At 54.6% G+C, this 24412-nt stretch overlaps 12 protein-coding genes across 12 annotated transcripts; 6 read left to right on the top strand and 6 right to left on the bottom strand.

The window, feature by feature from the left end:
• Positions 1-1202: 1202 nt before the first annotated feature.
• Positions 1203-3196, bottom strand: KRP23_12514 (uncharacterized protein; the record flags this gene model as incomplete). Its single annotated transcript, XM_067883142.1, has 2 exons — positions 1203-3037; positions 3118-3196. The coding sequence occupies 2 exons, from the start codon at positions 3194-3196 to the stop codon at positions 1203-1205; spliced, it is 1914 nt and encodes a 637-aa protein (XP_067739422.1).
• A 272-nt stretch (positions 3197-3468) lies between these two features.
• Positions 3469-5538, bottom strand: KRP23_12513 (uncharacterized protein; the record flags this gene model as incomplete). Its single annotated transcript, XM_067883141.1, has 1 exon — positions 3469-5538. One exon carries the CDS (start codon positions 5536-5538, stop codon positions 3469-3471), a length of 2070 nt encoding a protein of 689 aa, XP_067739421.1.
• Positions 5539-5682: 144 nt separating this feature from the next.
• KRP23_12512 (dCTP pyrophosphatase 1) lies at positions 5683-7313 on the top strand (the record flags this gene model as incomplete). The annotated part of the gene is made up of 4 exons (XM_067883140.1): positions 5683-6759; positions 6835-6931; positions 7023-7174; positions 7245-7313. The coding sequence occupies 4 exons, from the start codon at positions 5683-5685 to the stop codon at positions 7311-7313; spliced, it is 1395 nt and encodes a 464-aa protein (XP_067739420.1).
• A 357-nt stretch (positions 7314-7670) lies between these two features.
• KRP23_12511 (Eukaryotic translation initiation factor 2 subunit alpha) lies at positions 7671-8675 on the bottom strand (the record flags this gene model as incomplete). The annotated part of the gene is made up of 1 exon (XM_067883139.1): positions 7671-8675. One exon carries the CDS (start codon positions 8673-8675, stop codon positions 7671-7673), a length of 1005 nt encoding a protein of 334 aa, XP_067739419.1.
• Positions 8676-8856: 181 nt separating this feature from the next.
• Positions 8857-12949, top strand: KRP23_12510 (Two pore calcium channel protein 1; the record flags this gene model as incomplete). Its single annotated transcript, XM_067883137.1, has 5 exons — positions 8857-10224; positions 10290-11154; positions 11224-12279; positions 12363-12547; positions 12614-12949. The coding sequence occupies 5 exons, from the start codon at positions 8857-8859 to the stop codon at positions 12947-12949; spliced, it is 3810 nt and encodes a 1269-aa protein (XP_067739418.1).
• A 254-nt stretch (positions 12950-13203) lies between these two features.
• On the top strand, positions 13204-15081 carry KRP23_12509 (EF-hand domain-containing family member C2; the record flags this gene model as incomplete). Its single annotated transcript, XM_067883136.1, has 1 exon — positions 13204-15081. One exon carries the CDS (start codon positions 13204-13206, stop codon positions 15079-15081), a length of 1878 nt encoding a protein of 625 aa, XP_067739417.1.
• Positions 15082-15355: 274 nt separating this feature from the next.
• Positions 15356-16672, top strand: KRP23_12508 (26S proteasome non-ATPase regulatory subunit 6-like protein; the record flags this gene model as incomplete). The annotated part of the gene is made up of 2 exons (XM_067883135.1): positions 15356-15930; positions 16000-16672. 2 exons carry the CDS (start codon positions 15356-15358, stop codon positions 16670-16672), a joined length of 1248 nt encoding a protein of 415 aa, XP_067739416.1.
• A 459-nt stretch (positions 16673-17131) lies between these two features.
• On the bottom strand, positions 17132-17822 carry KRP23_12507 (Translation initiation factor IF-3; the record flags this gene model as incomplete). Its single annotated transcript, XM_067883134.1, has 2 exons — positions 17132-17356; positions 17430-17822. The coding sequence occupies 2 exons, from the start codon at positions 17820-17822 to the stop codon at positions 17132-17134; spliced, it is 618 nt and encodes a 205-aa protein (XP_067739415.1).
• A 159-nt stretch (positions 17823-17981) lies between these two features.
• Positions 17982-19184, top strand: KRP23_12506 (E3 ubiquitin-protein ligase FANCL; the record flags this gene model as incomplete). The annotated part of the gene is made up of 1 exon (XM_067883133.1): positions 17982-19184. The coding sequence occupies one exon, from the start codon at positions 17982-17984 to the stop codon at positions 19182-19184; it is 1203 nt and encodes a 400-aa protein (XP_067739414.1).
• Positions 19185-19349: 165 nt separating this feature from the next.
• Positions 19350-21353, bottom strand: KRP23_12505 (Nuclear cap-binding protein subunit 3; the record flags this gene model as incomplete). The annotated part of the gene is made up of 1 exon (XM_067883132.1): positions 19350-21353. One exon carries the CDS (start codon positions 21351-21353, stop codon positions 19350-19352), a length of 2004 nt encoding a protein of 667 aa, XP_067739413.1.
• A 206-nt stretch (positions 21354-21559) lies between these two features.
• Positions 21560-21988, top strand: KRP23_12504 (Protein FAM136A; the record flags this gene model as incomplete). The annotated part of the gene is made up of 1 exon (XM_067883131.1): positions 21560-21988. One exon carries the CDS (start codon positions 21560-21562, stop codon positions 21986-21988), a length of 429 nt encoding a protein of 142 aa, XP_067739412.1.
• A 99-nt stretch (positions 21989-22087) lies between these two features.
• On the bottom strand, positions 22088-23046 carry KRP23_12503 (putative protein S-acyltransferase 22; the record flags this gene model as incomplete). The annotated part of the gene is made up of 2 exons (XM_067883130.1): positions 22088-22759; positions 22828-23046. The coding sequence occupies 2 exons, from the start codon at positions 23044-23046 to the stop codon at positions 22088-22090; spliced, it is 891 nt and encodes a 296-aa protein (XP_067739411.1).
• Between the last annotated feature and the right edge of the window lie 1366 nt (positions 23047-24412).

Raw genomic sequence — 24412 nt, 5'->3', positions numbered from 1 at the left:
GGATGGTCGGTGATTACTCGTGCTTGAGCTGCAGCACGACAAGGCCAGCGGTAGTAGATGAGATTTGTCGGATATGGAACCGTGAAGGCAAAAAGTTACGACTTCAACTCGTTGTTGATCGGAATGTTCAGTTTGAAGGCCAACGATAGCAACTACGATGGAAGTAGACGTGCATCTCCGGTTTCCAGGAGAAGGCAAGGAGTTCTCCACACTGTGACGACATGAAGCGCAGACTTTCGAGCCGCAGACGAAGTCACCACAACGCAATTTGCCTCGACGAAAGCACAGGCAACACTCACCCGTCTGCGAATTGTCAAAGCTATGAAGCTCGCTCCGTTTGCTGTTGTCGCTGCGATTGCTGTCGCGAGCGTCGCTGCTGCCGACCAACCTGCTCTGCGTGCTGCTGCTGCTTCGCCGGCCGAGGCGGCTCCTGCGGCCGGAAAACCCGCGGGCGTTCAGAAGAAGGAGCAGTTCTGGGGCTGGGGTGGACCTTGGGGTGGCATGGGCTGGGGTGGCGGCTGGGGTGGTGGCTGGGGAGGTGGCTGGGGTGGCGGCTGGGGAGGACCTTGGGGTGGTATGGGCTGGGGCTGGTAAACGAAGCAACCTCGTTCAAGAGAAGACCACGATGCGTGCTTCGTCCGATGTACTCGCGTTGGTGACGGGTAAATGTCTCCCTCGTTCACCTGCTGAAGCTGTCGGTTTAATTTCACTCTGAATGAACACGACGAGTTTCATGGTTTGCTTGCCTATTTGCCAGTATTGTTTTTTTGTGTGCACCGCTACCTTCCTACATTCTACATGGATGAAAAAGAGCTTGATTGACAATGGTAAAACCTTCAAGTCTTAGCAAGGTGTAAAGTGCACTAAGTGTTATATTGTCTCGTCATACGTAGTCTTAAGAGATAACACCAGAGCTCGGGAACGTGGTCCTCAATGGTTATTAATCCTTGATAGTTGGCGTTTGGCGCCATTAGCATCTTCATTTGATTGATCACCGTGAAAGAGGTAAAATAGATGAACGGGCAATTGAACATAGCGGGAGGGCAAAACAATTGGTAAGACTACCGTTCATAGGTTAGTCTAGAAAATTGAGTGCCAATATGAAGCCTTGGCCGTTTTGAAGCTTGAAGATGTACTCCGAATGCTTCTATTACGAAGTGCCGTAGAGAAGCTTCGTGCTCGTTAAGCACATTGACGACCGATTAAGCAGGTGCGCGACGAAGACGAACATAGTGCTGACGGCGGCGGTGCTGACGGGCCAGGACTACGCCTAAGGCCATCGCCGATACAGCGCACAGGAAAAACAGCGGATAGCGTAGGTATCCACCAACACTCCACTGTCCATGGATCAACTTGCTCAGAGACTCTTGAGTGGCCACGGTATCCTCGACCAATCCGCCATGCGGTATAATGGTATCATCGCTACGAGCACAAGTAGGTGCACGGTGGCCACTGTGACAGGTGCAATTCGCTCCTGGGCCCTCGGGGCAAAACCCGTAGCCACCACAGAAGGGTGTGATCGAGCCATCCGTCATGTAAACTCCCGCCGAAAGCCAGCATGGGTCAATTGATGGTTTCTCCAACACTGCTGTGGTTTTAGACTCACCGCAAGACTTTGCAGCGAGCGACTTTCGAGGCTTCGGAAACTCGACGGCATTGCTGTAGCTTTTGGGGTTCGACAAACAGCCTTTGTCGTTGCCGTTAGCTGCACAGTTGTAAGTCGGGAGCTCTCCAGCAGCCACACAGAGGTTGCTGTCCAGCGTTTTGTAGAATCCATCCACGTTGGAGTCCATCCAGTGAGCCCGCGCCAGCACCGCATTGAGTAAGCCGTTCACCTCATCATCAAAACTGCCTTTCGTTTTAGCCTCCACGTTCGCGCACTGAAGATTATCACTCTTCCAATCGCCGCAATTCTTCAGCTGACGTCGAATTGGCACTGCACCTGCCTGGATGAACGATGTTATGGCCTCGTCGCTCCACGTTGTTGAACGCAGTTTCTCCCAGCGCTGTTGGACGAGAGATGCAAACTTGTAGTTACACGCGAGTCGCTTCCAGAACGTGTGAATCGTGTAGATCCAAGTAGTCCGGGCACCTCCACGTCCGTAGGCCAAGTTGAAATCCCAAACGGGTCCAGCATTAATGGGCTGGTTACGATCCTTGAAGAAATACGTGCTGCGACGATAGGCGTCTGAATTCTCCGATAGCTCCGAGTGCAGGAAGTAGTCGACGAACGAGCCAATGTCAATATGATCTTCCAATCCATCCGGGTGGGTCATATTGTCGTATAGATACTGGTACAGACGGGGAAGTGGGCCAGTTTCGGGTGATATGAAGTAATCACGCATTGTTTGTGTGAGCACTTTCGGTTCTGGAAACGTTAAGATTGGCCTCGCCCCTGCGCCAAAGAGCCCTGTAGCTTCATTCAGCAGAACATTTGGCGAGTAATCACCGTAACCGAGCGGGTTGTTTTGCCATGCCCAGCCGCCAGAGAGCTCTTCCTTCGTCTGACACGCATTGTTCAGCTCGGCCAGCCCCACACGGTTCGGCGTGTATGCGATCTTCTCCAGGGCCAGGTAGATGCCTAGATATCGTGGGCTCCAGTCGCTTGCGTCCAATCTGTCACGGACAAAAACGACGACGTGGCGAGTGCGGGGAGAATAGCGATCAGTGCCGCGGAACATCCAGTGTGCGAGGTGGTTGCGCATCAAGCTAGCATCAACTGTTGGGCCGTTGAGCACGTAAGTGCGATCTGCCGGGAACCCCAGCAGCTCGGCGTCTTCATCTAGCTCAACAGCTATCTGGTGTTTCGAGAAGTGAAGACTGGATTGCCCTCGGTAGTGAGCGCTTGCCGGGTAAACTGCAGTACGGTTCCCTGCTAGGCAATTCAGCGTACCATTCTTGTTGTCAATCACCTCGATGTTGACTTCACGCGAGTCTCGCATGCAATCAGGTGCTGGCAGGCGAGGTTGGTTACAGGTCTCAGTTGGCAGCTTCACTGTGGTGGGAGACACGATCACGATCGGCAGCTCAAAGCACGCTGAGCACAGACAACAATAACGAGATACAAAACCTTAGTACCCAGCAGTATGCAGCCAATGCAGTGAATAGTGGGCTTACTGTTGTCTGATGCCAGCACCATGTCGAGGTGCAACCCAGCTGCAAACAGCAGCAGCGTCTGGAACACTGCGAGCTTCATCCTTGTGTTGGCGGCTTCCTACCGATCGCAGCACTTGGCCTCTCTGCGTCGTCTTTGGGAGTGTCTGAGCCTTTCGGGCTGCCGGTGCTTCAGCAGAAAATACACCACTCTCAGTCTCGTTACATCGTATCGTTCCTTGGGATTCTTCAATGAGTTTCATGTTCCTTGAAACATGCGAAGGCACGATCGCATGCAATTCATGCCAGTAAATTGAAAGTTTCAATCGCTCAAGCGACGTCTATCTCGGACTTTACGGACCAAGATCTTCGGTCTCAGTGTCTTGGCAGGTTCATCATGGCGACTAAGGAGCGCGCGGTTGCTGCGATGGAGTCGTTTCCCAGGTTGCTCAGGAAAAACAAAACCGCAAGAAACGTATGCACATGGTCGTCGCCACCCAGCTCGATGTGCAGGTCCACGTAGCGCGAGAGCAGCCCCAGCAACGTAAATGAACCTTGGATGAGATCAACGCGCAGCTGGTCGTTTAAAAGCTGCCGTGTAACGCAACTTTCTCCGCCTGTCGTCCGTGCGTCAAAGGTCTCTTGATGAAGCAATTGAGCCAAATAATAAATAACCGATCGATGTCCGTCGGAGTCGCTGGGGAGGCCCTGAGTGCTTTCAAGCACGAAACGAATCCCTACTGACGGGAAAGACGTGATGATCGAAAGCAGCAGCTTTACGAACTGGTGCTGCAGCTTCCGCATATTGCCTGCTTCGTTCGGTGGTATCGTTTCTTCGTTAGCCAGCATCTTTGCGCATCGATTGAAAAGCAACGACTTCTTGGCCTCTGCCTCAACTTCAGCAAACACCTGAGGAATGCGCAGCAGGTGGGAAAGAAGTCCAAGCGCTTGGGCTTTGACGGCAGGAAGACACTTCGGGGCCAACAAAATAGCTGGAATAACGTTAGCTGCGAGCAGAGGCTTGACGTCTGGCGCTAATACGGGTCGATGCGAAAGCCCAAGATCGACCCAGAAACAAAGCACGCACAGGCCATCCTTCACAACTGATGACTCCTTGAGGTTGTTCTTTATAACGCGGCAAAGCGCACTCATGAGCTTTGCGCGAAGCTGGCGTTGCTCCGAAGTGAAATCTGCTGCTGAAAGCTGTAGCAAGTCGCTTTGAACCACCGATTTGTACTCTGTCTGAGCCGACAAGTAGTCATCCAGCGAAGTAAGACGTAATCCAAGTAAAGCAATCCGAGGGTGAACCATACTGTTCGCACTTCCCTCGAAATCGGCAGCTGAAGATGAAGCTCCTTCTGAACTTGAAGATGCCACCAGAAGAAAATGCTGGAAATATGCGCTGTGGTGCATCACTGCGTACATGACGCGCAGCACACTACAGAGCATTGAGACCTCCAGATCGGTAGGAGCGGCGAGGTATTTAATGAGCACCGGTGCAAGTGCAACCGCAGAAACATTCCCAGCCAGCATTCTCCCCACCACATCATACAGTTCTTTTGCGCGGTCCGTCGCCAACATCGTCTTCGTAACATTCGTCTCTAGCGCAGCACTCAATAGCGAAGCATGTGCTTGAGTCGATGCACGTCCCGCCAGTTGAGAAAACACACTCTGCGAGAACAGCATTCCACCCGGTGACTGCTGCATCGAGTCATTGAGCGAGTTTCCAGAAGACCCCTGCAAGAATTGCGAGGGCGTCGCGCTATGACATCCCTGTGGCGGCTGCGTTCGGTCCTCCTCCGGATTCGGTTTGGTATCATCAGTAGCAACACTCACTGTACCGTTCAACAGCGTTAGCAAGTCTCTTGACGTCCCTGTCAGTAGATAAGAGACTAATCTGGCGTTCTCCTCCTTTAGTCCATTGTCTGCACTCTCACCAGTCTTCTCACTGAGCTTCAGCTCCGTCTGGACGGCAGTTTCCACCACCTGCACGTGCGGTGGCCTCACGACCTGCTGTGATAGCTGCTGGGACATCATTGTGGACTGCCTGGAGGCGAGGAAGCTCCCCTGCTTACGCCGCTTAGTGGCCATGAGTCGCCTCTCGGCTTCGCGCCGCTTGTTCTCCACGCGCTGCTTCTGCTGCAGCTCGTCCACCTCCTTAATGGCGCGCAGCTTGGTGCGCTCGGCGCTCTGCAGCTCCGATTTCATAAAAACCAGCTTGGACTCAAGCGCCGTGAGGCGGTTCTGCATCTCGCGCTCATTCTTCTCGCTCGCGTAGCGTGTTTCGCTCTCAAACGTGGCCATGCTCGCGTGTAGATCAAAGTTTTCCTCCTGAGCATCGTGTAACTTGCTCGTCAGGATCTGCAGCATGCCCGCCACCTCGCTCTTCTCGTGCTGGAGTCGCCGCAGAGTTTCCTGGGGGTCATCCGCCGGTGCGCCGTACATGGTGCTGTTGGTCATCGAATGCGGAATCGATGACTTGCAGTGACCATCACTCTGTGCTATATTTGGAACTCGAATGTCATATTGAAATCAAGTAGATGTCTGAGTCTGAGTCCAACCTCATCTTTCCAGTCACCATTTGCCAAGATGGAGCAGCTCAATAAGTCGCTCGAGGAGATGAAGTCGGCGACCGCGACCGCGGACGCGACGCAGGCCGCCGACCGCCCGCTATTCGACGAGTACTACGATGACTGGGCGTCCTTCGACGCTGCCATCGCGCGTGCGACGGCCGCATACCACCCTATCCGCAAGCGCTCGTCGCTCACCTTCGAGGTGTACAACCGCACAGTGTCCAAAGGCCGCCACGACCGCAAGAACATTGCAGATTATCTGTCCAAAACCTTCAAGTGCACGCACGGCATCAAATTCCGCTCGCGCGGCAGCGGTAAGCGGCTGCGGCACAAGCTGCGCGACCTCGGCTGCCCGTTCCATGTCTACGCGTCAGCGGTGGAGTATGGGCCCACGTACCGCGTGAAGGTGCGGACGCACGACAAGCATAACCACCCCATTGGACCGGACTCGATGAAGATGATGAGCGGCGCGCTGCACGAGTCGGACTACGAGCTGCCGTCCCACGACGGAGAGGGCAACGCGACATCGGCGGCGCAGAACGCCTCGGCAACAATCACTCATGCTCACCAGATTGAGCACGTGATTGCGACTGAAACTCAGGACAATTCGGTGGAGGCAGCGCAAGCCGTGTATGACCGACAGATGAGAGAACAACTAGAAGCCCAGGCGCAAGCTGAAGTCCAGTCGCAAGTGTACCAGTATGCACAGGCACAAGCACTGCTGAAAGTTCAAGCGGAAGTGCAGGCGATGACGGACGCTCAGGCGCAGGCAAGAGCGCAAGCGCTGTTGCAGCACACTCACTCTCAAGCTCAGTCGCAATCCGTTGATGCTGCAGATATCTTGAATGAGAGCGGTCAGGATAGCGAGGCTCTCCTGGATAGTGCCATAGATGGAACTATGGGAGAAGACGTTTTCACAAGCTCCTCTTCTGGTCAGCCGACCACCACGGACGTTGTGGTTGCTGCCAACAGCAGTGATCAGACCGCCACTTCAAATGGCATCCACTTACCTGCAAAGTTTGAGGAGACGATGACTCTCGAGTCGCTTCGCAAGCGTATTGCGGATTTTGCTGATGAACGCGACTGGAATCAGGTAACGATGACATGCTTGATCGAATGGACACGGCAAGCACTGACTTATTGCTTCGTGCATGCTACTTGCTACCAGTTCCACACGCCCCGTAACTTGTTGCTGGCTCTCAACGGTGAAGTGGGCGAATTGTGCGAGATTTTCCAGTGGAAGGGCGAGGTCAAGAACACAGTGGGTAAGTCAGCTACTTGATCGGTCTCCTTTTTTTTTTATGATTATTCACTTACAGATTCGTTTTGTGTCGGTATTTTGTTTTCTCGCTGCAGATTGGTCTGCACGTGATAAGGAGCACCTGGGTGAAGAAATCAGCGACGTGTTGATTTACCTCGTGCGCCTCGCTGATAAATGCGACGTTAATTTGCCTGCTGCTCTGAACGACAAGATCGCCAAGAACGCCAGGAAATACCCCGCTGACTTGGTGCGTGGGTTACAGTGTTTGCACAATGTGTCTCGTATCGCACCGCTAACAGTGCTTTTGGCTTCTCCAGGTCAGGGGATCGTCCAAGAAGTACAACGAGTACAAACGGATGCGTATAACGGAGGAGTCGACATTGTAAGGAGCCTAAGGAGCCCAACCGCACGAAGCCGTTTGATCAATATGTCTAATTCAACTTCAGTGCACCCCAACGCAAAACGAACGCTACAAGACCACTTTTCGAGCAACCGAGCCTGCGGAATATAAAAGCAGCGAATTCACCACCACGAAGGTGCGCAGTGCATCCAGCTGTATTGAGTTTGCATGCAAAGCGCTGCCATCTAATCTGTCACAGGCGAACCTTTCAGCCTCGAGTCGCAATTGGGGCAGTCACGCACAAGATACGGTCGGTCCTACACGGCAAGGGCACCAGGAAGCTAGCAGCTCGCAGTTTCACCCCACCCTTACCGAATCGGTGCTTGCTCGCTCCTACGCCTCTCTAATCCTCAGGAGCGTCGCCGTCCACCAGGCGGTTTTCGTTCTCGAGCTTCTCAATCATTTGCAGGAACTCCTTCTCCTCGTTCACGCTCACCACCTTCGGCTCCATCTTGACGGACATGGTGCCCTTCTTGGCCGTGATGTGCTCCCGCACAGCCTCAATGGCCTCCTGTAGCTTCTGGATGCCCTTCTGCTTGTCCAGCGTGCTGGTGGTCATGACGTACATGGGCGGTGCAATGAGCTTCACCTTCACGGGCACGTCCTCCGTGCTGACGTCCTGCCCAGCCTGCAGAGCCGAGCGAATGGCCTCAATTCCCTCGTACGTGAAGCACGTGACCTCAATGTCCGCGCGGATCTTGATGGGCTGCGGGGTTAGTCGGCGGCGAATCTGTGTCTTGAGCGCCGAGAGGATCTCGGGCGTGACGTCCAGTTCCTCGAAGACGGCGTCGTCCGTGATACCCATCTTGAACACGTCGTAGCAGTGCACGTAATCGATCTTCTTCTCGTCGTCCACCAGGGTCTCAATCTTGAACTTCTTGTAGAGCGGCCAGGCCACCTTCGCGTACAGGTCCTCGATCTCCAGGTGGTTCTCCTGGGCCACCTGGCGCAGCACGCCGTGCACCGTTTTGGCCTTGTTGTAGCGCTCCTCGCACTTTGCGATGTCCTCGGGGGACACGCGGCGCTTGGACAGATCGATGTAGCCCTTCTCCTTGTCCACACGCAGCACCATGACCACCTCGTTCTTGCCCACGCGAATGAGCTTGTTGATGGAGCGGATGCGGCGTCGAGACAGCTCGGACAGCAGAATCATGCCCTCGATGTTGTTGTACTCGAGCAGCGACACGTACGCGCCCATCTCGGCGATGGAGCGCACGTTCACCATGACCAGCTCATCGATCTCCGGGAACTTCTGCTCGTAGAAGCGGCACTGCAGGTGCAGGATCTCCTGCGCCTGCGTCGTCTCCTCGCCGGGCACCACGGACGCGTTGCTCGGGGTCTCAGCCATCTTCGTCTGGGGAGGATTCTCTCGCTTACCGTGGAAGAGCTAGCTGCTTTCTGCCAACCAAACAGTCAGGACCGGGCCAGCCACAAGAAAGTTCATAATTCGCACTTACTGCGGCACATACGGAAACACAGCAATTGAAGTCGCGACCATCACTCCGGGATTCCATTCCGCACACCAGAACATGTACGGCAGCTTGCCGCGCGAGGGTCTCTTGCACCACCTGGCCAGCCAGGACACGCACGTGGAGTCGCTGCAGACGCTGAGCCGCAAGTTGGAGCGCAACACCTTCGCGCCTGTGGTCTGCAGCATCCTGGGCGTCGTAGTGTTCATGCGGCTCGGGGTGGTGGTGGGGACTTTGGGCATCTGGTACGCGCTCTTCGTGGTTTCTGCAGCCTTCGTCGTCACGTTCCTGACCGTCATGTCGATGTCCGCCTTGGCGTCGACGGGAGATGGCGTGTCTGAGGCTGGCGGGGGCCTCTTCAATGCGTTAAGGCGGTCGTTGGGCCATCGTCTGGGCCACCTCATCGGTCTCATGATGTATCTGTCCTTCGGGATAGGCGCCGCCTTCTATCTACTGGGCTTCAGTGAGCTGGCTATGGTTGTAGTGGGAGCTGGAGAGAGCAACAAGTTTCTGTTGCCGTGGAACGAGGACGCGGCGGCTGCCACGGTGGCTCTTGCCAGCGTGATCTTAGCTGTTCTGATGTATGGAGTGCAGATTCGCATCACTTTGAGAGCTCTGAGGCTCGTATTTGTGATGGTTATGGTGGCTGTGGCATGTAATGTGCTGTTCTTGTCGGTGCCCAATGATTCCAAGCACACGGGCATGTCCATGAGGCATTTCAGAGAGAACTCGGTGGAGCATACTCCGAAAATGTTCAGTCAGATGTTCGCGACGTTCTTCCCTGGGTTCTGTGGGGTTATTGCGGGTGCAAATTTGGCGGAGTACGTGTCGGAGAGATCTGCGGCGAGAGCGTCGTCGGCCATTGCGAAAAAGGCGTCGCAGTATTTTTTATTGGGGATACACAAGGCGCTGGCGTTCAGTTTCGTGATTTATGTGGGACTTGGTTGTGTGCTGGCTGCATGTGTGGAGAATAGGGCGCTGGAGACGGAGCCGCTTGTGGTACCTCTTGTGGTGGACTCAGTTCTCGGTGTGCCTCTTATCTTTCTGGGTGTGGCTTCTACGACGCTGTCGTCTGCACTCTCCAACATTAAGGGCGCTTCAACCATCTTCACCGCGTTGTACGACCGCCAGCTTCAATCAAAAGAAATATACTCGCCTAGCAATGCTGATAAACCGAATGCATCGATTTCTGAGACGGTGGAATTGTCTGGTAACTCAATGAACGACCAACCACGCGCCGAACAGAAAGCCTCCGTGGTTGCACTAGTGAGCACATGGGTGCTATGCCAAGCAGCGTTGTTATGTGGAACTGTGGATGCTATTATACCGGTTGTTAGTCCTACCTTCCTCCTCACGTTCTTTTTGCTCAACTTCGCGTGCTTCTTTCAGGACTTGTCATCTACCACGTTTCGCCCGTCCTTTCGGATGGTAAGTGACCTAGCATTATTGCGGTTGGTTCTCTTTTAATGTCTTTACACTTGTTGCATCCATAGTATTCGAAGTGGACAGCCTTCGTGGGCTGCGTGTTATCATTGAGCGCTTTCTTTTTGGTCGTCTCTACAGTGTTCTTGTCAGTCTCGAGTGTGCTGTTGCTGGGCTACACCGCTTTTTACCGCCATGAACTCACGCAATTTGTGGATGAGCTTCGAGTTTCCCAGCATGTCGGAGGACTCCGCCTGCAACGACAAGATGCAGTAGATGAACAGATCTTAGCCGACGAAGCTACGGCTCCTTTGGGCTCTACTACTCTAGGTCCGCCTCGAAGAAGAAATATGAAGCAGGCTGTCGACAACAAGCGTATTGAGCTGGCAGCGCTTTATGTACGAGACGCTATTCATGGCAGATTTCTTGGCGAGGAGTATTTGATCGACGGACTGAATAGAATGCACTACAAGCAACTCTTTCACGGGTTGTGGTACGTCCGGGCCACCAACATGGGCGTGCTGATGACACTGGCATTTTTCGAGACTCCATCTTGGTGTTTTTACCGATCTTCGTGTGGTGACCGGTCTAAAATCCTGACGTGGGATTTACCCGTGTTGTCACAAAATGTTTCGATCACTATTGAGCTGGTATGCCTGTTGTTTCTGGCATTGGAGTTGTCCATGAAGTACAAATACATGGGGCCACGGGTATATTTTGTGGACAAGTGGCATATTCTCCAAATCGTGTTCGTTCTCGCAGATTTTGTAGCAGTGTTAACGGTGCTTGCCACCCCACGAGACCCAGACGTGCGATTATCTCATATTGGAAACAGCGGCAGCGGCGAAGTCGACCCGAGCGGGGCCAAGCCGATTGTGCTTGCACCGCTTATCCGTCCCTTTATCCTGATTACGATGAGTCATCGGCTTCGCGCAGGTTTTTCTAGTCTCTTAAGAGCACTACCGCGATTCGCTGATGGTCTCATTACGTTGGTGTTTCTCATAGTTTTGTACGCGGTGTTGGGCATGGTGCTCTTTGTGGACAGCGCCGAAGCTGGCACGTATTTTAAATCGTTTGAAGATGCGAGCTTGAGCCTCATCATCTTGCTCACGACTGCAAACTTCCCTGACGTGATGATGCCTATTTACTCTCAAGCGCGTGTCTACAGTCTCTTCTTCATCAGCTTTTTGATGATTGGGCAGTTGCTTGTGATGAATCTCGTGTTTGCTTCAATTTACCAGCATTATCGGCAGGAGATCGCTGAACGGGCCGTGGTATACTCTTCCAAAAGAAAACTTGCGCTTCAAGCAGCTTTCCATCTACTGCCAACCGAGCTTGTGATTTTTACTGAAGATGCGGCAGACGACGAGGGGCAAATCAAGATTGTCAGCCGAAGGACCTACAATCGACTCGTGAACAAACTCATGCGCCCGGCTCTTTCGCTCTTTCACGATGACGAACCCACTCAATCAGAAGAGGCATTCGTTACTCTTGAGGGCTCAAGTAATGAGCCGATCGCGTTTGATGAGTTTGTGGTTCTCATCAAGGCGTTTATCGCACGTGAGAAAGTATCAACAAAGTCCGAACGTGAGCCGCGGCAGCCAAGCAATTACGCCATCATTCGCGCCACACAGTGCTTTGTAGCGCGTGGGTGGTTTGACAGGGCAGTCGATTTGATGATTCTCGGTAACCTTGTGGCAATTCTCGTGGAAATCCAGGCCAAAATTCAAGGCGACGTAGCTCTGAGCCTTGCATGGGAACGATGGATGCCTGTGTTCTCAGTTGCCTATATCGTCGAGATGCTTCTGAAGATATACGTTTTCCGATCGGGAGGGTACTTTAGCTCAGCCAAGAACATCTACGATTGCACGGTAACGCTCTTGATTTTCGTTGCAGAAGTGAGCGTGCACTCTCACACCTCCGAGGTCGAATGGCAATGGATCCGTCTGCTCTTACTGCTTCGATTTCTACGTTGCTTGCGGCTGCTCGTAGCTTTGCAAGCTCTCAGCTCCATGTTCGCAATTGTTGTGCGATTGATTCCCGCATTCATGACACTCTACGGTACAAATTGTTATGCACATGTACATGTCGGGTGCGCTGCAGGTTGATATTAACTCGACGACGCTTGATTGTGATATGAACAGGGATGCTGGGCGTGCTCATGTACGAGTACGCGGCCGCTGGGATGCAGCTTTTTGGTGGAAAACTAGCTGTCGGAGACCCACGCTTGGCTGCTATCACGTATGGGCAGGCCAATTTCTACAGCAATAACTTCAATGACTTTGCATCGTCGCTGACGAGTCTATTTGAACTGCTGATTGTCAATAATGTAAGGTTCGATGGAAAACAATGCTCTAACGTTTGCTGACATGCTGGTGATATTTTATGACCGCAGTGGTTTGTGACGATGGAAGGCGCAGTCACAGTGACGACGAAGTGGAGCCGTATTTATTTTGTGAGTTTTTACGTGGTTGGGGTTGTCATGGTGCTGAGCCTTGTCGTCGCGTTCGTGGTGGAGGCCTATTTCGAGGATGCTGCAAGACTAGAAGCTGCTGCCCATTCTGCCAAAATGAATGCAGTCGAGAATAAAAACAAGCACGATTCGATCGAGTTCGAGGCTTATGACCCAAGCAACTCGAGCGACAAAACACAACGCTTACTCAGAAGACGCTCCTCCACTATGCGCATGCGACCTCGGGCCGACAGTATCTATGTGGAAGAGTTCCTGTGAAACAACGTAGTCTTGCAGCTTACTGGTGGGGCTTCTGGTCTGCTGAAGACGAAATTAGCCGGCTGCATGAAGTCTATTTGCAGGTGGTAGCTAGGCCACACCTGCATTGGCGCTGTTGGCAGCTTATCTATAGACCTGCAGTGACTGCAACTCCAAAGCGAGCGCAAAGCAGCAGTCTCGACGGCACCCACCAAAGCAGAAGACAGACAGCCGACACGAGGCGAAACTAGCTGCCTAGATTTACGACGACTACGATGCCAAGTCCGGCTATCCTGGAGAAGCAGAAGGTGGTGCCTTTGATTTTTCGACGGCATGGCGATACCGCGCCCAAACCCCGCAGCCACGCACTGGGAAATACCAAGCCCGCGTCGTTCTACATCCGCGAGTTGGAGCGCCAGGGCGACCATGGAAGCTCCATGCTGCTGGACCCGTCTGTACTCACGGCAACTCGGCCATTCAACCCGAAATTCATCGCCAACGACAAGAAAGTGCTGCGCTTTGAAGCTTACTTCCTCGAAGCTGTCCACGAGAGCAATCTAGAGAACTACCGAGTGCGACGCTGCGAAGTATTGTACTACCTTGAGGACGATACGCTGCAGATCACCGAGCCAAAGGTGGAGAACAGTGGCATCCTTCAGGGCAACTTCGTCAAACGACACCGCATTCCGATGCCCGAGAGTGATGATCGTGGCAACATGCAGTTCTTCACGATGCGTCACCTCAACGTCGGTGAGGAGCTGACTTTCTACGGCCGAACGTTCCACCTCATTTCTGCTGACGAGTTCACGCGCCACTACCTCCTCTCGCAAGGAGTCAATGTAGCTCCAGATGAAGCTGTACCTCGCGACCCATACACAGTACTGCGTCAAGCTCACATGGCTCGTGAGACTGGCCAAGATCCAGATGCACACTACGGCAAGAAGAAATACCCGATGAAGGACTTCATGGAGGCCACTTTGGGCAAGTTTGCGCGGCCGAGTGACCATCTGCGCCGCTTCCTAGCGCATGATCGCGAAGTGTTGCGCTTTTTCGCCATTTGGGACGATACGGAAAAGCTCTACGGAATCCGCCACCGCTATACGCTGCACTTCTTCCTAGCGGACAATACTATCGAAATCCTCGAGTCTTATGAACGCAACTCGGGCTGCGACCCATTCCCGAAGTTACTGAACCGTGCGAAGCTATCGAAGGATCCAGAACGCCAAGCTTGTGCAGCTGTGTGTGACGAAGGAGCCGATGGCGAGGACGTCACTCCTACAGCGCAGCACAACTATTACTCGTGGGAAGATTTGGCTATTGGCGAGCATCTGCAAATTTACAACCGGCGCATCCTCTTGCTTGATGCCGATGCTTCTACACGCTCGTGGTACGAGGGGCACAACATTCCTCTCGCTCCGGCCATTACAGTAAAAGAGGAGATTCCTCCCCCGCATGTCTTCACGCCGCCGCTGCACGATGGTTTGGGCTCTGAGGAAGATTCACTGCAGTCATGCTACCACTTGCTGCCGAAGGCACCGCTCAAGAGCATCGAATCGCTCGACACGACGGAGGTATTACGCTTCCGCGCGCGCTTCGAGACTGAACAGCCCGAAGACGTAGCACGCCGATTTGTCATCTCGGTCATCGTGTCCGATCAAAGTGTGTCGATCATCGAGTTCATTCAGCGCAACTCGGGCATCGTAGGTGGCAAGTTCCTCGAGCGTACGCGCATCAAGCGTACCCGAGCGGACGGATCCGCTATGGCCTCGACTGACGGTCGGAGCTCGTGGCTTAACCTGGATGATTTTTACGTGGGAGCTCGGGTCCGCATGACTGGGCGTACATTCGTGCTATTTGAGATGGATGAATACAGCGCCAAGTACATGGAGGCTCGACCAGCCAAGTTCGCTCGGTCAGACAAGCTCGCGGTTCTTCGAAAAGTGCGCAGTCAAGTCGACAAGTCGGCTTTGCTAGCTCCCATCAGCGAGCTACAGAAAAGGCAGAGCCAAGTGGACGCTGAGGAATTGACCTCATTGATGAAAAACCTTGTGGCTGATTTCACGCAGCACGATGCCATCACTATCGTGCGAAACTACGGCGACAAGTTGTCTATGAAGATAGACCTTGCGTCACTTCCACAACTGCTAGCGTAGGAAGAACCCCCGACAGCCTGAGGTATAACGCAACAGGCTTCATTTGATAATTTACGTATTCTGCTTTACGAGTCCTATGGTCTTCAATGTCATGGACGAAGCAGAAGTAAGTTAGCCTTCCGAAATGTACAACTCGCCAGTAATTTACATACACATGTGAACACAACACAACCGAAACTCACTTCAACGTGCCCAACTCGTACTTAGTCTGATATCGTTGAAGTGGTCCACACTCGCGTTCCCCCTCAGATATCTTCGCAATATCCAAGGGACCATGGTCGCCGCCGACGCCAAGAAGCCCAAGGCGCCGCTCAAGAAGCAGGCCAGCATGGGCAACATCTCGGAGGAGATCGAGGACGACCTGAGCACCCTGCCCAACATGGCGCTGGGCCAGTTGCACTTCCTGCTGCAGCACCAGCAGTCGCCCACCTCCACACTGAGCGAACAGGACGGCGCGTCCGCCAAGACGCAGCTGCTGGAGCTCATCCAGCAGAGCGACATGGCGCCTTTCTACCACCTCGTGTGCCGCGAGTTCCAGTGGCCCGAGGACGCGGCGCTCGAGCGCGCAATGAGCGACAAGAACGCGCAGGAGCTGGCGCAGCTGGACGAGCGTCTGGCCGACGCTGAGCAGAACTTGGGCGACATTGAGGTGCTGGAGGCGCTGCTAACGAAGGCCAGGATGTTCTCCAGGATCGGAGACAAGGACAGGGCGCTCGAAGCTTTCCAGGTGGCTGGGGAGAAGCCCCAGTCCATCAACCAGAAGATCCTCGTGGCGCTGCACGTGATCCGCATCGGATTGTTCTTCTCCGACCTGGAGCTGGTCGAGAAACACATTAAGAAGGCCACGGCGTACGTGATGAGAGAGATTGTGTGTGTGTGTGTATTTTATTGGAGGGCTAAGCTTCTTACTTTGTTCAGGTTGATTGATGAGGGAGGCGACTGGGACCGTCGCAACCGCCTCAAAGTTTACGAAGGCTGCTACTTGATCATGGCGCGGGATTTTAAGAAGGCGGCCAAGCTGTTCCAGGAGTCGGTGGCCACGTTCACGGCCACGGAGCTCATGCCGTACAACACGATGGTCTTCTACTGCGTCATCACGTGCGTGCTCAGCATGAGCCGCGTGGACCTGAAGAAGAAGATCGTGGACTCGCCCGAGATCCTGGCGGTGATCAACGAGATCCCGTGCCTCACGCAGTTTTTGAACGGACTGTACGACTGCGACTACAAGAAGTTCTTCTCTGCGATGGTGGACATTCAGCCGTACATCCTGCGCGACAAGTATTTGTCAACCCACTCGCGCTTCCTGTACCGCGAGCTGCGTGTGCTCGCCTACTCGCAGTTCCTGGAGGCTTACCGCAGTGTGACCATTGGGTCGATGGCTGCTGCCTTTGGCGTGACCGTCGAGTTCCTGGACACGGAGCTCGCACGTTTCATCGCCGCCGGCCGACTGAACGCCAAGATCGACAAGGTGGCAGGCGTGATCGAGACCAACCGCCCTGATGCCAAGAACGCGCAGTACCAGGACGCCATCAAGAACGGAGACTTGCTGCTCAACCGCATTCAGAAGCTTGCGCGAGTCATCAACGTCTAGGTAGCTAGTCTCTGGACCCCATTCCTTCTCCAGTGCAGTGTAGCGTGCAACGTGAAGCAGCACCAAAGGAGGCTGGGGGCTGGAGAAGCCCATTAACTACATACAACGCCTTCAGACCCCGCAATTCTAGCTGGCTCGCATATTTTGTTTAGCTCATGACGACAAAGGCATGACAGGTTTTGTGTGACGTTGCATTTTGCTTTACTCTTGAGCTTAGCCGGTAGAGGCAAAAAGCTGACACCAAACCAATCAACACGGCATCGACACGACCGATTATGATTGAACGCGCGGTGGCTCTGGGCGCCACGCCGATAGGGAGGGGGTTATACCGTAGTGTCGTATCGGTGCTAGTTGAGTTGCTCTGGCCAACAACTCGCAGGACGGCCTGCTCAGTGTGTGCACGGCAATCGGCGCAGCTCTCTTGTGTCTCGGTGACACACCCACACAACCTGCTGCTGCTTAGATGGCCGGCGAGTAGTATACATACACGCCGCCGTACTGCGTCCTGGGCGGTCCGCTCGGTGCTCCAATCTCGGCGTCCACAAGACCCCCAATGTGCTCCAGCTGCTCCAGTGACTTCTGCTTGAGATGGAACGCTTGGTCGAACTTGATCGTGACTTTCACCTTGTGGCCTTTGCCCAGGAATTTCTTGAGCTGCTCCACTTTGATGTTCAAGTCGTTCGGCTGCCATAATTAATACACAACAATAAGCCGCAATCCATCACCTCATAGTTGATACAAAAGAACAGATACTCACGGCGATCTTGGCGCCAATCACCACCTCCTTGTCGGCTTTGGGTTTCTGCTGCTTGGACGCCTTCTTGGTGGCCTTCTTGAGCTCATACAGACGCTTCTTGGCGTCAAACAGGCGGCAGACGGCCGGCAGACGCCCCGCGGGAGACACCTGCACAAGGTCCACGCCCTGGCTCTGCGCCTCCTGCAGTGCCTGGCGCAACGGCACGTCCGCGCGCATGTTGCCGCTGTCGTCCACGATACTCACAACGCGTGCCGAGATGCGGTTGTTAGTGACGCCCCACTTGGAGTCGGCGGCGGACGCGAAGCCGCGCATCACCAGCGCGGACTCGGACACTATCCGGCGGGGCCGTAACGCACACTGACGCACCGCGCATTGACGCACCAGAGACAGCATTAGACTTGCCTTATCCAGGAAATGAGACTTTAGAGACTGAAAATGTGAGGCGATTATTGGATGGAATATAACGGACTTAGACAGGAAGGAGCGGTACCGCACTTGAAGGATACCGTTAGCTTACATGCGTACCCCAGGGGTACGGCAAAACTTACACGGATGCACTTCGTGCCGGAAGACGCGGCGTGCTCGTCGTTCCGCGGTTACGTGCGTGTGGAGGGCGACGAGTTCGCGGTGCGCGTGTCGAATGTGGCGTATGATGCAAGCACAGGTCGCGTGGTGCTGGATTGCGCGCGATTGGACGTGGAACGCGTTCTAGCGACGCGTCTGAAGGCCCACAGTGCGACGCTCAAGCTGCGACTGGCACAGGCCGCGTCTCTAGAAGGTTTTGCGGCGGAAATGCAGGAGCTGGTGGCCATTTGCTGTCGGTCAGATGCGCGCAGTCCAGTTGCACTGCCCAGTGCCAAATATTATGCAAGATTGATGGCAGAACTGGACGTCGTGGGCTGGAACAGGCTGCGCGAGTTGAGCGACGACTTGCAGGCGCTGGAGCTCGAGTCGAAGGACGCAAGAGGTAGGACGCACGCTGTTCGGTTGTTGCTGCCATTAGAGTACGAGGCTGGAGGGTGTAGCGTGAAGCCGACGTGTCTGGTGGACGCCCCTGAGGCCCTGGAGCTGCAGTGGTCGCCGGACAACCAGGTCCTGTTGGACGAGGTGTTGAAGCAGTTTGAGAGCTTCTTGGACAGGTTTCAGGGCTTCTGGGACGTGCTGGACGCACTGGACGCTGCTACGTGTGTGTTGGAGCCTCATCGACCGACGAGAGCCACGGGTCGGAGGAGGTTGGCACTGGAACGACATGCTTCCGTGCAGTTTGAAGTGGACCCGGTCCACCCGACGGCCATGTTGAATGACTTGAGCTTCTTTGGCAATCAGGCGAGTGTTGGCTCGCTACGGGAGAAATGGGGCAACAATGCGTCGAGTCGCTGGGACGAGAACAAGTCGCTGCAGAGAAACTTGGAGCACGTGCTGGAGGTTACGCTGCCGTCGCCACAGACGACAAAGCCGGAGGAGTTTGCGGTCGAGTGCGGCATTTGCTACTCGTACCGCCTGGAAGGAGAGGACGATGACGATGACGAAGCGCAGGAAGCAGGCACTGCGTCGACACAACGGAATACTGAACAAGGTTCACGCATTCCGGATCGACTGTGTGAGAATTCAAACTGCAACCGGCCATTCCACTCCAAGTGCCTCTTTGACTGGCTTCGTGCGCTGCCCACGTCGCGCCAGTCCTTTCACACAGTCTTCGGCGAGTGTCCCTACTGCCGGGAAGCTATCAGCGCCAAGTTTCAGCCAGATTTCTAGGAGCAGGGGGCAGGTGACAACAATTAGCGGTAACTTATGGACAGGCCATGGAGTCGTTCGGCTGGAGCTGGCTTGGCTCTCTATCTACGTGTGCATCTTCCAGTTGGTCCACATGGTTCGTTCCGCTTGCTAGCGAGCTGACAGGGTTCTAGGTACGCTACCACCTTACTCTGCAGTCGGAGCTGGCTCGGACTTGGCGACCTCAGCAGGCTTGTTCTCACCTGCAGCGCCATCAGAGGCCGGTGCCGAAGCTGCCTGCTCCCCACGCACAATATTGATGGAGCCATCAGCATTCACACGGATGCGCTTGGACGGCTTACCAGTGTCGCGGTCGTCATTTTTGTTGCGACGACGGCGACCACCGGATGGCTCCTCTCCACGTCGATCCTCACGGAATTCGCCGTAAGGATGAGTTCGCGAGCGATCGCTGCCCCTTCGTGACGAAGATCCATACTCGCGGTCGTTGCGACGGCGACTGCCTCGTGAGTCGTGGCGCTGGCTGCCGCGAGAGTGATACATGCCCTTCTTCGGGAGCTTCTCAGGCGGGAAGTCCTCATCCGTTGCCTTGCGCAGCAGCAGCCGCCACTTCTTATCACGAGCCTGCGTCTGGCTGCCGATGGGGTTACCCAGATGCCACTGCGAGCGGTTGAACGCCACATCAGGGACCTCTACTTCCTCTTCCTCGTCTTCCATCGCCGTCGCAGACTCGTTGTCAGCAGGAGTCTCCGCATCCGCCATCTCGACATCTTCTCCGGACGCCGGAGCATCTCCTGCTGCCTTCGACGCCTCCTTCTTCTGCTTCAGAGACTGCGGCGGGATCTCCTTGGCCAGCGCAATCAGTGCTCTGCCAGCGGTGAAGTTGTCTTGGAAGACAACAGTACACGAACTGTCGTTAAGCCACTCCACGTACGCAGGACCGTAACCCACGAAGTACTCCAACACATCGCTCGTTCGGACCTGCTGAAACTTGTCGTCCAGTGAGTACACGTGCAGCGCATCATCGCGGAATGCCACCGGTTGGTCTTCCGTCGCAGGAGCCTTCACATCACACCGTTCACGACCCACTTTAGCAGTCGCCGGACTGAGACCGGTCAGAGCCACCTGCGAGCGGTCCTCCTCCGCGGAGAGTCCAAATTTCTGCGCGCGAGCTCGCAACTTCTCCTGGTCACGCTGCTTCTCCGCCCACTCTTCCTGAGTAACCCCCTGCTCCAACGCCCTCGCAGCCTCCGCCGAGTACTCCACTGCAAACTGCGGCGTGTCAAACCGCTTCATCCGCTGCTCACGCTTGCTCTGTTCCTCGTGACTCAGAATGTCGATTCCCGTCGAAAAGCCCGGCACAATCGCGCCCGTACGCTGGAGCTTCCTCACTTCCCTCGGGTCCAGGAACTTCTTGATATCTGGCGGTGCAAACGGCGCTCCAAACCTCTCAGCACGACGCTTAGTGGCCGCGTACTCCGCCTCATACTGCTGCCGCTGCTCCGCCGTCAGCAGGTCCTCCTTCCCCAAAGGATCCGCTCGGATCATCGCTCTCGGCGCAGGGAACGCAGCAACAGTAGCAGCTGCAATAGCCTCTGTCTGTCCTTCATACACTCCATGAACCTGGATGTTCCGTAGAGACACGGACGAGTCCCATGACGTGAACGCCGCCTGCGTCACACTGACGAACTCTGGATCTTGACACGTCGCCAGGGCGTCCTGGCCCACCTGTTCCCCCACACCGCAGGACAGCGACCCGCTCTTCATATCAACCACGACCCAATAGGCCACGAACTCTTGGGCTGAGCACGAGCGGCCCACAAAGACCCGGGCCAGGTCCACCTCCTGACTGCGTCCTGAGGCCGATTTACGCCACACCAGCTCCGTGTTTCCACTCGTTCCAACGGCCACTTCGTACTTCCACTCGGGGTGCGACTTCCTGCGTTTTTCGCCAGCTGTACCGTCCTCGGAGGCGTCGGTAGAGGCATCGACGGAGGGCGCGAAACCCACGCGGAGATCCTCGCGCGCCGACGCCTCGAACTGCACGACCAGAGCGGCGAGTGGTAAGAGGGGCGCCTCAGAAGAAGCGTCTTCCATCGGTGCATCGGACGGAGGCGAAGAGGGTGACCGCCAGTTGCGGTAGCGCCCGTACAGCGCGCCCAACTGCAACTCCGAAGGTGACGACGCGTCCATGATGGAAAAGGCGGTTGTGCTGGAATGCACAGTAAAACATGGGTGGTAAACTTCCACCCTTTTGTATGTGGACCACGTGCATGTGTGAAACACTTCTGATTCGTCAGATGATGTGTAGCCCAACCGGGTGATTGAGTATAACAGAAAACACCCACCCAACCTCCCCACCCACGTCGCGTACGCCACACACTTCATTATCAACCAAGATGGCCGATTCTAAGCTGCAGGACGCCGTGACCAAGATGGTGGATCGCCTAGACCGCACCATCCTGCGGTCCATGCAGCGCGACGGCTACCTGTGCGCGGCCAAGGTGTTCGAGAACAAGAACTGGTCGTCGGATCAGCTGGCGGCCGCCGTGGAGCGCTGTCAGATGCCCACGCAACAGATCAATCAGTTCATGCAGCAGGAGATGCAGAACTTCCAGAACCGCATCCAGCGCGGCGTGCAGGACTGCCAGGACAAGGCACAGGACGCGCTGCCTGCCGGTGGAAACCCCAGCGAGGCGCAGATCGCACGCGCCCAGAAGGACATGGAGAAGTGCGTGGGCCGCTGCGTGGACTCGCACATCAGCCTGCTGCCCAACATCAGCTCGCGTATCGAGCAGGCCGTGGCTCAGGTCAAGCAGCAGCAGTAAGCGGACAATAGACGGACGTGTCGCTGCTTTATGGAGGAGATAGACGCTCTCCGCTTCCTAACTACTTGGGTTTTTGGGGCTATTGTGTACAGTTGGCGACTAGAGCACTGTCAGCTCTCGTTCTCTCTCTTCGGGGACAGTCACTGTGATGTGACTGCTATCTAATGACGCAGACTCGCGCGTACTGGTGGTTCTGATTTCGGCTGCGTCTTCGTCGTTTGTGGTGGAGTTCTTGTGTTTCTTGGCCTCCTGCTTGGCGCGTTGCTCCTTGCGACGTCGCAACATCCACTCGTACGTGCCGTAGCCCAGCAGCATGAGGTACAGGTGGAAACCCAGCAGAACGAAGTACATGAACATGCATGGCACGGAGATGGCCAAGCACGTGATCAAGCAGATTTCCACGATGTACCCGGACGTGCCAGCGTCGTCCAGCGGGTGGTAATGCAGCCACAGCAGACACAGCGCCGCGTACACGACCTGCAGCACGAACTGCACCGTGCCCGTGCACGCGACCGTGAAGAACTGGGCGTAATTGGCCTTGCCGATGCAAGTCTGCAGCCACGTGCAGTGGTGGTCCAGTCCGGGCACGGCCTTCCGACACAGCGCACAGTACCGAGTCTTGTCCCACCTGGGGCCGTTGAGTCTCACCCCACACCAGCCATTAGGCAGCGAGTCCTCCACGGCCGCCGCCGGGTCAATGGTCTCACAGGATCTCCAGGAAGTTACCAGCAAAATTGAGTTCACCACATGCACCGCCACCGCCACGAGCGTCTGCAGGACACCACCCAGAAATTGACATTAGCACATTTACGGTAGAACAATGGCAGAACTCTACCGACCATTGTGGTGATTGTACTATTGGTGTTTTCCTCCTCCACGCCGCCCCGCCCCGTGCACAGGTAGATTCCAGCCGCTCCAATGAAGAAGCACAACGCGGAGAGCGAGTGGCCAATCCAGGAGATCACCTGGTCGCGCGAGAACGGCCGCTCCAAGCCATTGTGTCGCTGGGGGCCCAACACGCTGGCGGGCGCGTCGTCTGCGCGCGGCGACTGCTCCATGGACTCGGAAGGTGCAGGAATGCCACTCGAAGCGATGACCAGGAAAACTATTTGCGGCGAGATAAAGATAAAAATCCACCGAGAAAGGTGAAAATAACTTGAGTTGAGTATGGAGTGGAGTGTACCCATATTGACAGGATCTGATATTTTTTTGAACGGATAGGTTGTTGTGAAATTGGTCACATCAGCGGAGGTCGAGTTTCATCAGCGAAGTGGTCTGTGGCACCATTTGACCTCGCTTAGAATTTGATCTACTGAATGTATCACATGGCAGATTCCTTGCCGAATTGATGTCCTGGTTAGAGCTTATCGAGCGTGGAGCTGGTGGCTTCCATCCCCGTGAAACGATTTGGCAACGGCTGATAGAAATGTTTTGTCGAGTTTGGGCTTGTTGTTGGAATCGCTGGCTCCGAATTGTTCTACCGCTGTTTATTTTTCCTGATCAGAAAGTTGTTAGTTACTTCGTTCAGATATTCCAAGTAAGGTTTTGTGCTGCTAACTTACTCTACGTATGGTGGCCGAGTGAAGCTGCGACTGAATAACATCCGTGCGAACCAGCTCCAGCGTTCGCCAGCACTCAAACCCACGCAAATTTTCGACGACTATGCAATTAGGATACCACCTTAACGACTGCAAAATTGAGAATGGTGTCACCTCAGTGTGATACTTTGCGAAGAAAAGTTCCGTAAAACAGCGGATTTATACAACACCAAGCTTGACAAGCTGGAGATAAATCATCGAACTGGTCGATGCCATGGTCGTCACATCTCGACGATCTACACCAAACAAAGAACTTTTCCTAGGCAAAGTATTAGCTTGAGCTGGTGTCGGTCATATAAGAGAGGTCGTGATAAAGCTTCTCTAATACGGCCGTTCAAGTAGAGCAACCATCCATATGACACCATAGTTTTCCTAGCTGACAATTAAAAACAAAAATATCTTGCAGTCTGCCTAGTGGGGACTTTGGTCGTTGTGTAGCCTATGGAAACGCTGTGCACTTGATACGACTTATCTCTCAAGATAGGACAAGGACACAAAGCTGCCTCAACGGCGCAACAAAAGGTGATATTTGACCTATACAGCCCTTCACTTGCTCGAATTTGCGAGCCAGCTAAACTGGAAAGTGAAGTCAACGCCTAGGCATGATGAAGAGAATCATATTAGCACGCAGCAGCTACATTTTGGATTTTCCCATGACGTACCGAAATGCACAACACGGAAAGCCAACGTCATAGTGATCCACGCCAACAGCTTGCTCTGAATTAACTCGGTTTGTATCTCCAGCACAAACGCCAAATGGTGCAGAGAGTTGATTCTTAAGTTTCGGTATATCAATCCAGCAAGAAACCCAAACGCTACCAGCTCC

This window comes from Phytophthora ramorum (assembly GCF_020800215.1).
Source record: "Phytophthora ramorum isolate Pr-102 chromosome Unknown Phyram_PR-102_s0015, whole genome shotgun sequence".
NCBI lineage: Eukaryota > Oomycota > Peronosporomycetes > Peronosporales > Peronosporaceae > Phytophthora > Phytophthora ramorum.
The sequence above is the reverse complement of the archived record's forward strand: the minus strand, read 5'-3'. Positions and strand labels throughout refer to the sequence as shown.